The 16,297-nt window shown below is 41.1% G+C and overlaps 1 protein-coding gene across 3 annotated transcripts in view; it reads right to left on the bottom strand.

The window, feature by feature from the left end:
• Positions 1-9,352, bottom strand: part of CARD11 (caspase recruitment domain family member 11) — a 39,796-nt gene extending 30,444 nt beyond the window's left edge. Inside the window, exons 1-2 of one of the 3 annotated variants that reach the window (XM_052680073.1) lie at positions 8,822-9,352; positions 5,590-5,723 (exon numbers count right to left, since the gene is read on the bottom strand). Coding sequence is in view for 1 of the 3 variants with exons in the window: in XM_052680072.1 (XP_052536032.1) it covers positions 8,822-8,834 (13 nt within the window). In the remaining 2 variants the exon portion in view is untranslated. Of the gene's footprint in view, positions 1-5,589; positions 5,724-7,606; positions 7,725-8,821 lie in introns of those variants that run through there. The other 2 variants (XM_052680072.1, XM_052680075.1) reach the window with 2 other exon arrangements.
• Positions 9,353-16,297: the final 6,945 nt, after the last annotated feature.

The following is a 16,297-nucleotide window of genomic DNA, read 5'->3' as shown; positions in this document are numbered from 1 at the left end:
GGTAGTTCTGGTTCCCAGTGCTGTGCAAACACTCCATCTGTCCCACAGTGAGGAGAGCTGATGCTGTGACAGTGCTCACTCATGCTAATTCGAACTCCTTTAAATCCATGAAATATTTTGCTAGTTAACAGATGATGGCAAATACTGCTGCTGATGGATCAACTCTTTCCTACGTTTTGTCTCCAGCTGCAACTGAGATTTTAAGAATTAGCTGAAATTTTAAGCTCTGATCCCTCTGAGACAAAATAAAGGATTTTTTTCTGCATGACTAGAAATATTTATTCTAGGAGGAACAAAAATAAAATTATTTTTCCTATGCTGAAAATTAATACAGGGTAGAAACTGCATAAGCTTTTACATTGGACTCTCCTATCGTTATTTGCTCAATTTATCTCTTTTTCCCCAAAGCTGCCACGTTCAGCCTTGCAGACTCTATTCTGCTGACTCAGCTGACTGGGCCAAAACTCATAAAAATCTATTTTTAAAAGGTCCAATGGTTTTATTTTCTAATCATAAATATGAAATTTAATTAGCATCTCATTGCTAACGAAGCCAGTGTGGAAGATGAGGCTGAGGAACCAGGCACAGCGATGGAACCTCAACCGTAACCCAAAACAATTGCAGTGCAGGAGCCAGTTTAACTCCTGCTTCTCTCCACTCAGGTTACAGCTCTTTTAGGAGCTGTCTGCTCTGTTCACAGGTTTTCCTCTTTGATGATAAGGCCTTTCTGTCTTCTACGGCAGAAATTACTCTAGCATGATATAGCACAATATAAAATCAAAACCAACAACAGATAAAGCTCACTCTGGATTAGAAACAGAAGCAAGGTTGTCATAAAATAAACAGGTCAATAAGTGTTTCAAATCCTCTACAAGCAACACACTCATCATCTGAGTTCTCCAGGGCACTGCAAACATGAGGGAGATTGCAGACATTGTTTTAAAGGAAGCACATGCAGGATTTTAAATGCCCATTTAAAACAGGAAACTTGCCTTTTTATTATTAGCTTTCCTAGGACTGTCCTGGCCACCAGCATTGATGCTGCTGCCACTGGGAGACATCCTTTCGACTGAGAGCTATGCCTTTGCATCTTCTCACTGGAGTTGGTAAAGGACAAGAGCTCGCCATGTGTCTTTGCCCACATTGCCTTATGACAGTGACATTTCCCTGGGCAGAGAGTAACTTGAGGGGAAGGAAATGAGAGAAAGGAGTTCTTCTCCTCCTGCTCTGCAGGCATCCTGGTGAAGCAGCACACAAAGCAAACCGTCACGGAAGAGAGGACACGGAGAAGTGGGCGAGCACTGTGGGAGAGCTCTGAGAGGGCTGGGGAAGGGCAGGAACCACAAAACTTTCTCTGTATATTCACACTGCAATCGTTCACAGCAAATCGGTGTGGGAGGAAGTGTTTGCAAGACCTGTCCTGAGTGAGAGAAATCATTAATGATCTCTGGATTGCTAGTAAAGCTTCCGGAGTGGCTGTGTAGGCATGTCCTTGGTTGCTGTCAATGACATCATCCTCCAGGGTAAAAAGGGATTTATTAAAGTGCTACTCACGGTTCCTTTTGGGTGCACCACTGTTTAATGTGTGTTCCCTTGAAAGCTGAAAACCCAAGAATGCAGTTGCTGCATTGTAACAACTAGCTGCTTTGCAGTGTGACAAATCCAGCAGCTCTTCTTTGTTATCAGTACTGGGAAGCAGAGGTTGTATATCAAGAATCGTTCAATATTGTGAGGCGAGAGCGGCTCAGGGGCAGGGAAGCTTTCTCAGACGCTCTGCCTAATTTTCTCTCGAGGATCACGTAGTGCTTTAGAAGTTCTCTTCAGGTTCCAGGTCCACCCCCAGTGAGCAGAGCAGAGTTTTCAGACCACGGTAAAGATTGGTGGTCAGAGCAGCTAAATGACACTCATCTGTCTACAGGGCTGAAAACGAATGCACAGACTGCAGCTTCTGTGAGCAACCGTCCTGCTGGACCTCAGATATCAGCCTCCATCTCACCAGCAAGGCCCTGGGCAGGAGCCGCAGACTATTTATGTTCTGATGAAAAGCAGCAAGAAGCCTCTTAAAGAACGGCTCATTTCCAAGACCCTGTATTCACTTTGCTCCTTGCACATAACAGGAAGAGCTTTGGCTCTCAGAAAGTAAAAATATGGAAGGAGAAGCATATACTTTATTTTGATGTCCCGACTCGTTCCTTCCTCTAGAATTAATTCTTTCTATCCCAGAAACCCTGCCAGCTCAGAACTGAGGAAGCTCTGAGAAGGAGGACTGCTGCAGCAGGAATAGTGAAATGGAGCTACCAAAGGCAGAAGGGAATGTGCAGGTACTCACCGAATGGAAGTGATTAATACACAACTTTTGCTGCCTTGCCTCTTGGCAATAAATAAGTTAGGTGCTTTGAAAACCACCTTCTGTAAACCCTTCTCTTGATTCTTTCTGCAGCACAGTTACATTGAGTTCCCTAAGGCAGAGAGATGCATTACAGCATCAACTTGAGGACACCCTGACATGGCTGCTGACAGTCACAGGAAACAAGGCACACCTAAGTGCAAAATATTACCAGCTGTAGGAAAACAAATCAGAAATTCCTGTATAACAAAACATTCCAAGCTAAGTTTAAGTATCATTAAAGGTTTGATACAAGCAAACAAACCTCCAACCTTCTCTTTCACCCCTGACTCTCCATTACTAACTTGTCTTCTTATATCTGTGTGATACAGGAAATTTGTTTTCCTACTTCATCACTGCTTCCAGCCTCAGAGTACTGCAATATGATGTAGTCATCTAAACTACATCACAGCAGCATTAACTATTAGCTACAAGAAAGACAAGTTACAAGGAAAGACTGAAGTCGTTGAATTGCAATTTTCAACTCTCAGATTTTTGAGAGTCTCTTGAAATACAGTAGAAAATACATGAAATACATTTAAAACAATAGTAAAATTGACAAAACTGCCCAATTTACCTACGTCCTGTTTTCAAAAGTGATGACAGCAAAGAAGAGCCTACGCTCCCATTAACAGATAAGGATTTAAGATCCACATCTAATGATGAGGGCCCAGAGAGAACAAGAAGTGGTGCAAGAGGAGCCACAGGCAGCCAAGGCAGGATTCAGTGTGCTTGCTGCTGGATGCATAACCACAATTTATGCCTGACTATGTTTTAATTACACAATTGCTTGAGTTTGCATTGTTCTGATTGCAGAAAACACTAAAACATCACAGAGCTTGACCTTAAATTGATAGCCTTCAAAACAGGTGTTCAAATCCTGATTGTTTCTGCCTCAAAGCCAGCCTTTTCCAATTGCTGTTTGCAGATGGAGAAGTTCATTCCTCCTTAATGGTGTGTTCTCATAGTGTTCTCTGCACTGTGCTCAGCCCTTCAGTGATGGTGTTACTGCCAACAGCATTTAGTGCAGCAGTACTGATGCTGCTCTTGCTATGGATGCGGGCAAGTCACGAAAACACCTTTCTGTATTGTAACACTCCATTAGAGAATGCCCAAGAAATATCATTTTTCCTTCAAACCGCAGAATTTCAGATTAAAAAGAAACTGATTCAGTGTTTCCAGCCTCACAGGAAATGTAATACTCCTTCTTTTTTTTTCTTCAGTTTTCTAAAAACTGAAGCAGAAGAAAAACACACTCTTTTCTGACCTAAGATGAAAGTTTAAATACTTTTTTTTTTTTGTTTCATTCTGCACCAAAAGCTGTCACAGCATAAATCGCAAAATCTAGAGAATAAAAGACAGAAGGAAATGAAATCTTCTCCAATAAAGCATGTTACACTGTGATCCTCCTGCAAAGCGTGCAACTGAAGATACAGGAATATATTACTGGAAGGATAAAACACATCAAAAATACTCTTAAGCAAATCAATACTGAGATGTATTGGGTCCTGTTTTGTCAGGAGCTGTGAATGGAAATACCAGAGTAGTGGTAGAGAAGATTATTTTCTGTCCCCCAGAAAGAAAAGAACAGTTTTCAATGGTAAAGATGGAAAAAGTTTATGGAATTTTCTATTTTCCTTCAGTACGAGGCAGTAGTGAAATGTGTTTGATGACCTCTCCAACTACTTCCATCATAAACAGTGACAAACATAGAATGGCAACTACTCAATGGAAGAAGCCCAGAAACAGATGTGGGCAGCAGCTGCTGCAGCAGGACTTGTTCCGATGCAAGAGGTGGAACATGGAGACATCCATGTGAAGCTGGAAAGAGGAAGGAAATATTTTAAACAAAGACTTCATCCAACAGACCGGTGTAGTCAGTGAATGATGACCACCCCTGGTAGTTTAACTGGGATGGTGAAAGCCAAAAGCTTCCAAATGATCTTATCAATGTGATCATCTCGGTGGATGTTCAAGAAGAAAAGACTCAATCACCAGCTGTGCTATGGATTGAAAGGGATTCCTTTTGTGCTAAAGTGTGTAAATCAGGTATGTCCTCTAGCATACAGTTTTTTTCTGCATTCATACGGAAAAAGCTGATCCTGCCTCAGCCAGACGTCTGTGCTACACTCACTACTCAGTGCCTGGGTTTGCCTGCAGAGCTGTGCCAGCAGACACAGCACAAGGAGCTGCTGGGGATCCTTCCACGGCTGTGATGGAACTGTAGTTCCTCCCCTCAGCTGCCATGAACAGGGCAGACTTGTCAGACTTGAGCAAATAATCAGTATCTTCGTGTAAGGCCAAAGTGGCCTCTGGGACCAGAACAAAAATATCTGTTAATACCACAGGGTGCTGCTTTATACAGGCAAATTCACTGAGGCAACGATTACTAGCAATAATATCACATACACAGCTGTACGTACATTTACCCTTTTGACAAAACTAGAATGTTACAGCATCTAGTTTGACATTTCTGATAGATATCCAGTGAGATTTGACAAATTCCTCTTTCCTGTTGAGTTGCTAAAGAGATTGCTGAAGCAGACAGCATTAGGAAGCAATGCCCCATCCACAGTGCAGAGGATGAAATAGGTTTTGTGGGACTAAAGGAACAAGAATATTCTCTTCACTGCACGTGGCAGCGGACAACACACAACACTTTGTCAGCTTATGGTGCTAGAAATCATGCATTTTTATGATCTGTGAAAAAAAGTGTTTGGTTTTTGTGTAAGAGAACCCAAAAACTGTACTTCTTATACACTTCTAACTGCAGAGCTACAAACATGTGAGAACCCCAGCACTCACAGGCTGTCATCCTCCCTACAGCCCAACTCTTTGGGAGAAGAGCATGAAGGACGAGAGGTGTTCAAAATCTAAGTTCAGAGAAAACACTTCTGTTCAACTAAAGTCAATGTGAAAACCTCCAGCCAAGGAGCAACTCAATGCCACCCACAGCAGGATGCAGCCAGGCGGATGGCAGGTCTGCTGTGCTGTCCAATGGCAAGCTAAGAGACTGGCACTTGTGTTCTTGTGCCTGACAGGAGCAAAAAAGCGAGAGGGTAATACTGGGAGAGAATCCTGAGTGAAGCAGAGAGAAGGAAGTTCCTATTGTTGGATGTGTGCCACTGAGACCAATTATGTACTTTTGACAGTAACCATTGTAATTTCAAAGTCCTTGAACAAATCACAAGCAGAAAGGTTACCTTCCTGAAAATGTTCGTTGCCATTAAATAGCTGACCCTGTCTGGAGGGTGAAGGCAGCACTCAACAGAGGATTTGGGGGAAGGGAGAAGAGAATCTTGTTACACGTATACCTGAGAAAACCCCATCATTTGCTCTGAAAAAAAAAAACAAAACAAAACAAAAAAGAATTGCAGATTCACTGCAGATACTCTATTCTCAGCAAAGCGGACAGCATTCTGAGAATGCAAATCCTACAGACAGCAGTGATCAACAGCCAAAGCAAAACCTCTCTGATGCCAGTGACAAAAGTCCACTGCATTCGGTGAGGGCAGGGTTTTACCCTTCAGTCTGAAATTTTTCAGGATTGGTCCCTCTTTTAAGCTGAGGTTGCTATGGGTGCTGCTTACAAAGAAAGCTGCCACAGGCCACGTTCCACCATCACAACCTTAATGGCCACATCTGAGTGAAATGTATTTTGTGAAACATGCTTTTCAATATCAAAGGGAGTTGAGACAGCTGATAAGAAGTGGGCAGATGGTTCTCTCGCAATAATATAGACATAACATTGGGAGGAATAAAGATCTCTATATGCTTCATTCTCTGTGATTATCATGCCATGTATCTCATTAAAAGTTTGACCAAGTAACAGGATAAAACATTCAGACTTTTTTTCAGCATATCCCAGTTATCTGAGATGTACCTTTAGTGAAGGTTCAAGCTGCTCTTAATTTTATCAGAGATACACGCACTCAGATAATTCTCTTCTCCTGTAGACAGTTTATTTTCTCCCTTAATGCAGATTTCTCTCTCACCATAAGTTACTGTTTGCATAAGAAGAGGCAGTCAAATATGTGGTCTGAATTTCTCAGGTGCCCCTCCCAGTAGAAGGGTTTGCTGGGTGTGGCTGAAATTTCAGCGCTCTTTCCCTTTGAAATTTCTCTTCTGTCAGGTTCATGACTGAAGAAACTAGGAGATAAAATCTGGCTCCAGATCCCCTTGCAGATGTCACCATTCCATTTTGACCAAGTCCATTTTCAACTCAACTCCCAGCAAACTGTGATGATGGATGATGAGGGGAAGAGAAAAGGAGAAGAGAGAGAAAAAGAGAAATGTAGTCTTGGCCAATGAGTTTCAGGGAGATATCAAGGCCTTACAAAACAAACAGACAAACAAACAAACCCAAAACAACAACAAAAATCAACCAAATCGTTTTGGGGGCACAGGATACTGGAGAAAAAACAAAGCACAAGGTCATCATGCGTGTTTTGCAGGATGACTAAAAAGAACACAATAACTTCTCATATCACAAGTTGTTACAGAGTACAGAGTTATACTGAACTTCTGTGAATGAAATTGCATATCCTACTGTGTCGTTCCAGGCTTGCAGACTTTTTGGCAGATGCAAAAGACAAAGATATTTTCATGTAATTGCTTCTGTATTCAGAAGAGAATGCTCACAGCTCAAAGGCCACAGTTTGCTAGTTCTGAATCAATAAGTATGCATTATAATTGCAAACATACAGTTTAAGCCTCTTTCACTCATAAGGAGAAAGACAATTTGAGAGAGCAGGACAGATTGCTAAGAGAATTCTCGCACATCATAATTCTCCTATTAATTCAGCTGAGTTTAATAAGTGATCCTTATTCAGTCCCCAAAAGCCCAAACCAGAACATCCCTAGAAATAAATCTTCAGTCTCAATAGCCCTGCTTAAGAAGGTGAAGCTAAAAAACTTTGTAAAAAAAAAAAGAAAAATTACTACTTTGTCATATCTGGTTCAAAGCTTACAAACTTAAACAAGCAGTCATAGCAAATACTGTCCCCGGATGCAGTTTTTAACTTGATCTTGGCAACTTCTGGTATCTGCAAAATGAGTTCTTTCCAGATCCTGGGAACGAAATTACTGCCACTACAGCATTACAGCAGGGAGCCTCTGTCCCTAAGATCTGAAATCCCATGGGATTCAATGGGACAAGAATGACCTCACTGTCAGAACAAAAATTCTAAGAGCTTTACAAAGCTGTTACTCTCCTCTCACCTGCCTATCCTGCAAAGGAAAGAGGAGCTGAGAGACTGCAATACTTCCTCTGGTTTCCTTATGAGGTCTCGGGGGGATGCTGAGGCAGCAGAGTAAGACCATCTGCTTCAGCATTTCCTTCCAGTGTGAACGCAGCATAGAAACAGAGAAGCCTGGTGGAGGGTTGGGGTAAGGGCTTCGGAAGGAGTGGGATGATATTAAAAGCAGAGATAGAAAAAACAAAGTCAGAGAGGGCCATACTTGTGAGTGGAAAGGAAGCTATGGTGTGTTATAGGTGTTAGAAAACTCTACTGGTGAGACAGAAGGAAACAGAGACAGGATGACAGCGGTTATTTGTTGTGAATCACTCAGCACGAGTCTGAGAGTTAGAGGGAGGCAATGCAAGCCTGGTATTTTGGGATGCATCTCCAAATCTGCAAACATGCAAATTCTGATTATGTACACGAGCAAAAGGGCAGATATGAAAGCAGTGTGTGTGTGTGTTAGGAAGACAGGCCAGCAGACAGGCACCACCACTGCATGCAAAACCAACTCTGCAGGGCAGCAATGCATGCTGCACGCGCAGAGTGGATGGAGCAGGAAGGGGTGCATGCAAGAGGTGGCAGGAAAGGGGAACATGAGAGAGAGAAGGAAATCACAGAGGGGAAGGAGAGAGACTGAGAACATGGGGGAGGACGTACAGTCTGTTGCATGGGCAAGAAGGTGGAGAGAAGGGAAAGAAAGGAACAAGTGGAACATTTGTCACACAGAAAATACATTTGATGAAAAACAGGCATAAGAAGATGGTGAAAAAGATTAGAGATACATTAGAGTTGAGAAAAGAATAAAGGAAGTGAGAAGAGCTAATTAAAAGAGGGGAAAAAAAAGATTTTATTAGTTTATAGAAAGCATAAATCCCTAATGAAAGGATTTAAAGACTTGGTCAGAGCACAGCACACAGAGCAGAAGCAGAATTCTCTGGCGACCAGAGCTGACAGGCAGCCCTTTCACCTCCCTCTCTGCACTTCCATTTCAGCACGCACTTCCCTTACCAACACCAATCCTTGGGCTACCACAGGGCCCCCCCGAGCAGCAGCACATTTTGTGCTGCTGAGGATAGGATGGATGGCTGCAGTCCTCAGAGAAACAGTCTCAAAAATGAACACAGAAAAAAGATGAAAGTGGAACTTGTGGCAATTAGAGTTAAATGCCGTCCCATGCAGCTGCTGTCCTTACCTTGGGTGCTCATGAGCGAGTGAGTGTCTCGGTGCTGCTGCTGCGGGATGAAGTCCCTATGTTGCCTCCATGCCTGTGACTTTGGCTTTTCAAGGAGCCTCAGAGAGGTTCTTTGTGCTCTGCAGCTGTTAAAAAGTAAAAGAAACGCAAGGAGCAAAAGTCTTCCTGCCCCTCCTCCCCCCAAGGTGCTGAAAGTTTTGGGGAGAATTTGGAATAAAGGAAGCAAGTGCACTGGTGTCAGAATGAGTACAGAGCGACAGAAAGTGAGAAAAAGTGTGTCAGGGGCTGGGAGGGGCGGAGAAGGAAAATGCAAAGATCTGACAGGAAACCAGAGTATAAATCTGCTTAGGGTTTAAAAAAAAAAAAAAGCACATTTCTGCTCCCCTGTGATACTGCCTGTTTGCAAATGACTCTGCAAGCAGATGATAGCAGAGCCCCAAAGAACCACGGTAAGCAAATGAAGAGGCACTGCTGCCCCTTCCCCAGGAAGAGCAGTGGGCACAGCAGGCAGCAGCCTACAGCTGATAGCTCAGAGCAAGAAAGGAGGCTGTCTGCACTGCCTGCCTTGAGCTGCCTGCATCAGGAGCTCCCCAGTGCATTTCCCCGGGTGGAAGGGGAGATGCTGGGTGCCAGCCAACCTGGGGCTGTGCCTCCAGCCACAAAGCAGCAGCCCTTGCTTCTCAGCGCACACCCTGGCCAGGTAAGAAAGAAAAGGACTGAACTGAAGAGGTTTTCAACTGAAACAGTTCCAGGCAGGAGAAGTAGTGTGTTTTCTTCAAAAACCTTTGGAAAATATATATATATATATATATATATATTTTTTTTTTTTTTAAACAGCTGTTGTTGCTAAGCTAAAAGGGAGACAACAAAACGTAATGCAAGTATTAGAATATGTTACAGTTGAGTGACATCGTAAAACAACATTTTCCTAAGGAAGTCTGTCTGCTGCCATACATCTGGTATAGCTTGAACGCTGGACCATGGGCTGAAAGACACACCTGGGCAAATCCAACATTTGGGTCCTTCTGAGGACACGGATCTGTTGGGAGCCTTCCTCCACAGTCACACCAAGGAGCATTGAGGAGCATATATGTGAGGATGAACATGGAAGAAAACAGCTGTGTATATGCAAGCATGTGTCTGTTTTTATCTCCTATAAGAAGCAGATAAAGAGAAGGAAAAACACTAGGATTAATAAGCATAAGGGAAAGATGATTGATAATTAAGGAATGTGGGAAAGGGAAAAGGCATGATGAAAGTAATGGAGTGAGAGGTAGAAATAGGAAAAGTAGTTGTTAGACTAAAGGGAAATAACAAATGGAAAGAAAGCACAGTGGAAAAAACTATCAAAAGATATAGCTGGGTCAAAGGATACAGCAGCCTCAAAGAAAACAGAATGAAGGGAGATGATAATGTGAACAGAACTGGAAGGGAGACAGTATCTGCCTGAAAGTGCTATTACAGTAACACTCAGAAGTGTTCTATCAAACTGAAAACCTGAATGCTGTGAAAGTTGGGAGAGCAGAGTATGCTCTAGGCAGCAAAACATGTGGGCAACTCTGCTCTAATTCTCCTTTATTGTCCCCGATTCCATGGGTTGTACCTGTACCATGACTGAGGAGGGCCTAAGCTCAGCCGTAGGGATAGTTCTGAAAGGGACTCTGGCATTCCAGTTCTCTCAAACAACTAAAAGGAAAGCAGCAAGTTATCTTTCCCACTGGGCAACAGTAGAACACTCTCTTACCAGTTTTTTTCCAGTGAGGACTATACTGTTTTGTGTTACTTATATCCTTATACTTCATGAAAAATTCACCTTTGAATAAACAGTGAGCTGCCTGTGACAAAGTGCCCTGGGCAACCAAAATCTATCCATGTGACAACTGCACAGATGAGGTTGTGCAGTTTTGGACATGACCAGCACAACAAGGGGAAAGCTGCAGATACTCTGGAGAAAAACTGGAATACTGCTCTACGAATTATGGCCCACTCTTGTTTCATTAAAAGCAATGCAAGTTATTTCTGAATCCAAGCTTTCCATTGCTTTCATAGAGGAAGCTGATTTGTGCATGTGACAGAGGAACCATTTTCAGCACAACTAGGGAAATGAAGTCAGCCGACAAGCAGGCTTTGTGGCTTCACTTTGGTTTAAAACACAGAACTTCCATGCACGGTTCCTCATCTGGAAGTAAATATTTGACAGAATTCAAGTTAAAATTCAACAAGTCTTGTTACAGGTTTTTCCTTCTGCCTTAGATGCCTTGAGCACATTGGCTATCAGGGAGTAGACTGTAAAACTGCTCTCTGGAGTCAAGCAAAGGTTGAGCACAATTTGTTCCTGTTTCTGTTTTTGTTTTGCTTACCACTGTTGGTTCCAAACAGCTTTCAAAAGGTCCAGTGCCTGTTTTAGAGATCCCACATTTCCCTGCGCCTAAACTGAAGAAAGAGCTGAAGCATTTACTCAGTGAACAATGAACAGATTAGAGGAATCAATCACCAAAATGTGAAGGACAAATTTCTCTTAATCATAAAGACTTGTAAACTGAGAGTAGCCAAGGAGAATTCAGTTATCAATCATAAAGCTACACATAACTCAGCATCAATCTTCTATTAAAAGAATTTACACTTAAACCCAGTTTTCTGTTTTAAAAAGTGTCTCTCAAACTATAGAAATATTATGGCTGAGATTACAGTTATTTGAAGCTGATAGACTGTGTGGATATGTTTCACACAATGTAAGTGTAGAAAATAACCAGGTTCAGTCAGACAACGAGAAAATTCAAGAAAATCCACATGTTCCATCTAAAATACAGGTATATACTGCAGAGAGCCTGCAGAACTGGAATCAGTGGTTTCCTGATCCAAGTGGAGGGTGTAGGACTCTGACTCATAGAGTTAGTGTCCCTTAGAGAGCAGCAAGAGTAGAGAATTGCACTGAGAGTATTTTGCTCAGACTTTCTCACTGTAATGCTGAAGGAAAGCCCTTCTTTCTGTCTGTGCCCCAGGAAACACTGTGTCTTTGTCCAGCTGAAGATTCTCCTTGTACACCTTGACTTCCTACAGAACAACTTTCTATAGAGTTGGTTCGTCAGCACTCAGGAGAGCAGTCCATCACTCAGAAATGAAGGCTGATTACCTTTAAGTAGTGGCAGATTGGAGAGCTAACAAATATAATAAAAAAATGAGTATTTGGAAAAAGTACTAAACTGTCCAGCTCTTCATCTGCCGTTCCTCTTGTCCCAAGAGAGCCATGCCAGCCCATGAGGAGACTGCCCTTGACTCCTTACCAGTGTAATAGCCCTGAAATTCCCTGGGTAGCAGAAAAGCATTACACAAACTAGTGATCTGAGAATGAATATATTGCATTTCCCCTGCTCATGTGCACCATATATATTGTTAACACAACCCCTCCAACTCTTTAGAGCAAAGAAACAGAAGTATTAAATATTTTCCACATTTTACATATTTTATATTATCAGCCTTGCTCAACTGTCCTTAGAGACTATCGCTCTTACTTAGAGATGCTCATAATTTATCACTTCTCTCCAGAGATCTGACTTCCAGAACAGAGTATTTCCCTATTCAATTCACCAGCCTGTGGATAAGCAGCTGTTAGTGTTCATCTGCCTTTTCTAGACATTAACATCAGAAATGCCCCTTGATGTTAAAAAGCGACACACTGCAGGGTTTCTGTAGCACCTCTGGGGTAATGGTTTAAATCCGGTTGGGAAATGCTCCCATCTATAGGTTTATGATACACATTTAAGCAGTATTCCAATTGCCTGAGCTATGAAATAAGATGACAGCCAAACATATATCAGTGAGAAACGGATAGTATAAAATTCTCTCATTCACTTGACAGTGTTGGGCTAACGTATTTTTGCACAAAATGTTCTCTCTGTCGACTTCAATGATTTATCTGTCTGCATTGGGTGTGGGCATCCTCACCCTCCTTTCTAGGTTAAATATCAGTTCAAAACCATTGCAGGGGTTGGTCTGACATCCCACAGCACAGCAGATCTGGCCCTGCCAACAGATCTACCCTCAGCAAAGGGGCCAAGCAAACAACTCAGATCTACTCTGCCTCTTCCTGGGGCCAAAGTGAAGCAGCCCCAGGCTCTGTGCCACTCCTGCCAGAAGAGGCAGAGTTAATTTAGCGATTCCTCCAACCATTTCCTTTTCATTTCACATACATTATTCATCACAACTAGGTATGAACCATAGCTCTGGTCCTTATGTTGGTCCTTATGCTCTTAACTATATACCCGTAGCACTTAAAATCCATGGATCTTTAAACCTTCCAGGCGAATACTTCAGTTTCACAGCAACCAGTGAGTTATTGATATACCCAGCAGATGAGGAAACAAAGTTTTGGGGAGATAAAAGAATATTTGTTCTCCCTTGAAAGTGATAAAAGTACAATTTTTTTTTTCCACATGGCTTAATTTAGAAAAACAGTATCTGACATGCTGCTTTGTAAAAGCTGCCAAATGTTGTAAACTCAAGGCAAAAAAACTTATAAACAAGCATTTTCTATTAAAATAAAAAGGGAAAGGAGGGCAACTAATCAATATTACTACCAAAAAAAAAAAAAAAAGAAAAGAAAAGAAAAGAAAAAAAGGAAAAAAGAGCAGAGTTCTGATCATTTTTGATCATTTTCTCCAGAAAATAGACTGGAAAAAAAATGATTTTAGTTCAATGAATTTGGTTTAAAATGTTCCAAAAATAATCACTTTCATATTTCATATTTTGCTTAAAAACACAAGGTCATCTTTCCCCACTCATGCCATAATAGCATTGTCAATATGCATTCTGAGGATTAGACTGTGAAGGACTTAACATAGCTGGGATATGAGAGCTAATCTATCAAATCTGAATGTTAGGAGAAATGAGGAGAAGCAAGTTACTTATTCTTGCTTGTTTGTTTAGAATTAGAAGGTTTCCTGTCTTCTTTATAGGTCAACATTTATTCTAATTAAAAAACGATACATGTCTTTAATAGAGACAAATTGGAAACAACTGCAGAGTTTAAATGGTTTTGCATTATTCTGCATTTTCTCCCTTCTTATTCTGTACAGCTTCTGTAAAAGGTCAGAAGGAGAAAAGCTGTGCTCAGAGGGATGATATTCCTCAAAGTAAAAAAAAATATTAGAAATTATTAATAATGTAAGTGATGCAATAACTAAAATAATAATTACATGTTAATTCACATCATTAAAGGTAAGGGGATTTTTTCCATTATTCAAAAATCCAATAGTGCAGCACTGAGCTGGAAGTTAAGGACTTCCTGATTTCCATTACAGATCTTATACAGACGTCTTCTGTGTTTCACACAGCCAAAGCACACCTCTCTGTAAACAGGGCTAGGAAAAGATTTGAACTTGGAACAGTTGTACAAATGAGATGTACAAATCCACAGCATGGAAACCACGTGAACATATGATAAGTAACTGTTATAGAACCACAAATGATTCTAATGGGTCTAAACAAAGATCCGTCTCTGCCAGAAAACTGAAACTTCCCAAAACTGGGAGTTGAACCCAATCCTAGGGAAACCCATCTATACTCTGATCCAAAGAAACCCCTGTAGGAACACGAGTCCTTCATCTTTGGTTCTATTTGTTCTTCCAAACTCTTGTGTCCACTTTCCTTTTAAGAGTGTATCTCCCAAGGGAAGGAAGCTAAGCAGGATTGTAGAAGAGCTCTTCAACTGCGTATAAACAGAAGTCATATATCACTGAACATCTTACATTTGTGAGATTAAGTATAGTCATAAAACTATATGACTGCTATTTATTGAACCATAAGCGAATACCTGGTATTGAGTGTTTTATACTACTTTGAAACAATGGTACAGAATTCTGAAAGCTGTGCCTTCTTCCTGTGTGACAAATTGGTGTTAGAATATTAAATATTTTACAACTATGTGTAAGATTTTCATTTCACTTCATTCCAATATTTCTATGCCCACATGAATTACAGGCCATAATCTTTTTAATAAACAGTAATTCATTTGTTATTCCTGGAGTTATTTTTGATTCACTTGATGTAAAAGAATGCCAGCAACATGTGTCAAAGTAAGTAATGGCAATGAAATAAATTCCAGCATATGTAGACTGAAGTGAGGCTTTTGTCTGCTGATTCAAATTGCCACAACTCTAATAATTTCTTAGGTTCGTTACATTAATAGCTAATGATCGTTAACAAAACTGAATGCTGGTTTTATGAAGCATTTGACTAATCAGCTGATTTGATAATGCAAAACATGAAAGACTACTGTGCTTACTGACCCACGTTCACTCAGAGAGGTGTGTCTGTGTTATATTTCACATGTAGGAGGGAAAAAGCACAGAGATGGACACAATCCCTTCATTTGAGAGCTTAACCTGAAAAAAATACATTTGTCTTATGTTCACAGCAGTGCTTTGAGAGTCTAAAAAGCTTTGGATACAGCAACCAAGCAGAAGTATCTGTTTCAGAAAGGCATCAAGTTGTGCATTTATCCTATTTTAGCTCAGTAAAATAGAAAGAATTGGTACAAAGCCATAGGCTCCCACTTCCAGTGAATACAAACAGTGCATTTTTAGAAGCTGCAATAACTCCTAAACTGGGCGTTTGGTGAGAAGCAGCAGCAATAATCCTAAGAGTATTGACAGAAAAAGGGAGTTACCATTTTATGTTAGGTTTCAGGGAATTATATGTTCCCCCTATGACTGCTGCATCAAATTCTTATCCTTACACAATGAAATAAACTATGCTCTGTATTACAACTGATCTATTGAGCTCTTTCTTTACTCCAGTATAATTAAGGAATCTGTTACTCACAGTAATCCTGAAGATTTATCCACTGTAAAAAACGGTTCTTTCTTCAGGATTTGTGACCACTGTCTTTTACTAATTACATACCTGTTGTTAGAGAGCTGCCTCTCCTTCTAAACAGAAGCCATGCATGCTTTGTTCTGCAGGTCGTTGCATTTGCCACATCATGAAAAATGAACGTGAGTGTGTGGGAGTGCATTTGTTATGCAACATACTTAACAGATCACTAATAGCTGATTCAGGTTTTCTTTAGCATCATCCATACAAAAACAATGGAAATAACCCTTCAAGAAGAACAGTCAGTAATCCATTTCTAGCTGTGATCTCTTCCCTAGGAAGAAGCCAAGCATCCAAACCATGCTGTGCAGTGTCTCTGGAGGGACCAATAGGTTGGTGCTGGGTTGTCACAAAGGCTGAGACTTGAAGTACTCTGAAAACTGGCAGTCTTATACCAACACATGAGAGCTATGGATTCCCAGTAGGTGTTCTGAAACCTGTGTCCTACTGTGTTCTTACAGAGCTGGGCTCTGTTGACTGTCAGACACTTGTAAAAAATAGGAAGAAAGAGCTGAAACAGAGCATTTAAATTTTTCTCTGGCTTTTAGTTTAAGAAATAATCTTTTTTATAGCAAAACATTGATTTCATTAATAGTACATTCT

The sequence above is a fragment of the Tympanuchus pallidicinctus genome, unplaced genomic scaffold, assembly GCF_026119805.1.
Source record: "Tympanuchus pallidicinctus isolate F22 unplaced genomic scaffold, pur_lepc_1.0 scaffold18, whole genome shotgun sequence".
Taxonomy (NCBI): domain Eukaryota; kingdom Metazoa; phylum Chordata; class Aves; order Galliformes; family Phasianidae; genus Tympanuchus; species Tympanuchus pallidicinctus.
Note: the sequence above shows the minus strand (reverse complement) of the source record. Positions and strands in the feature narration are given on the sequence as shown.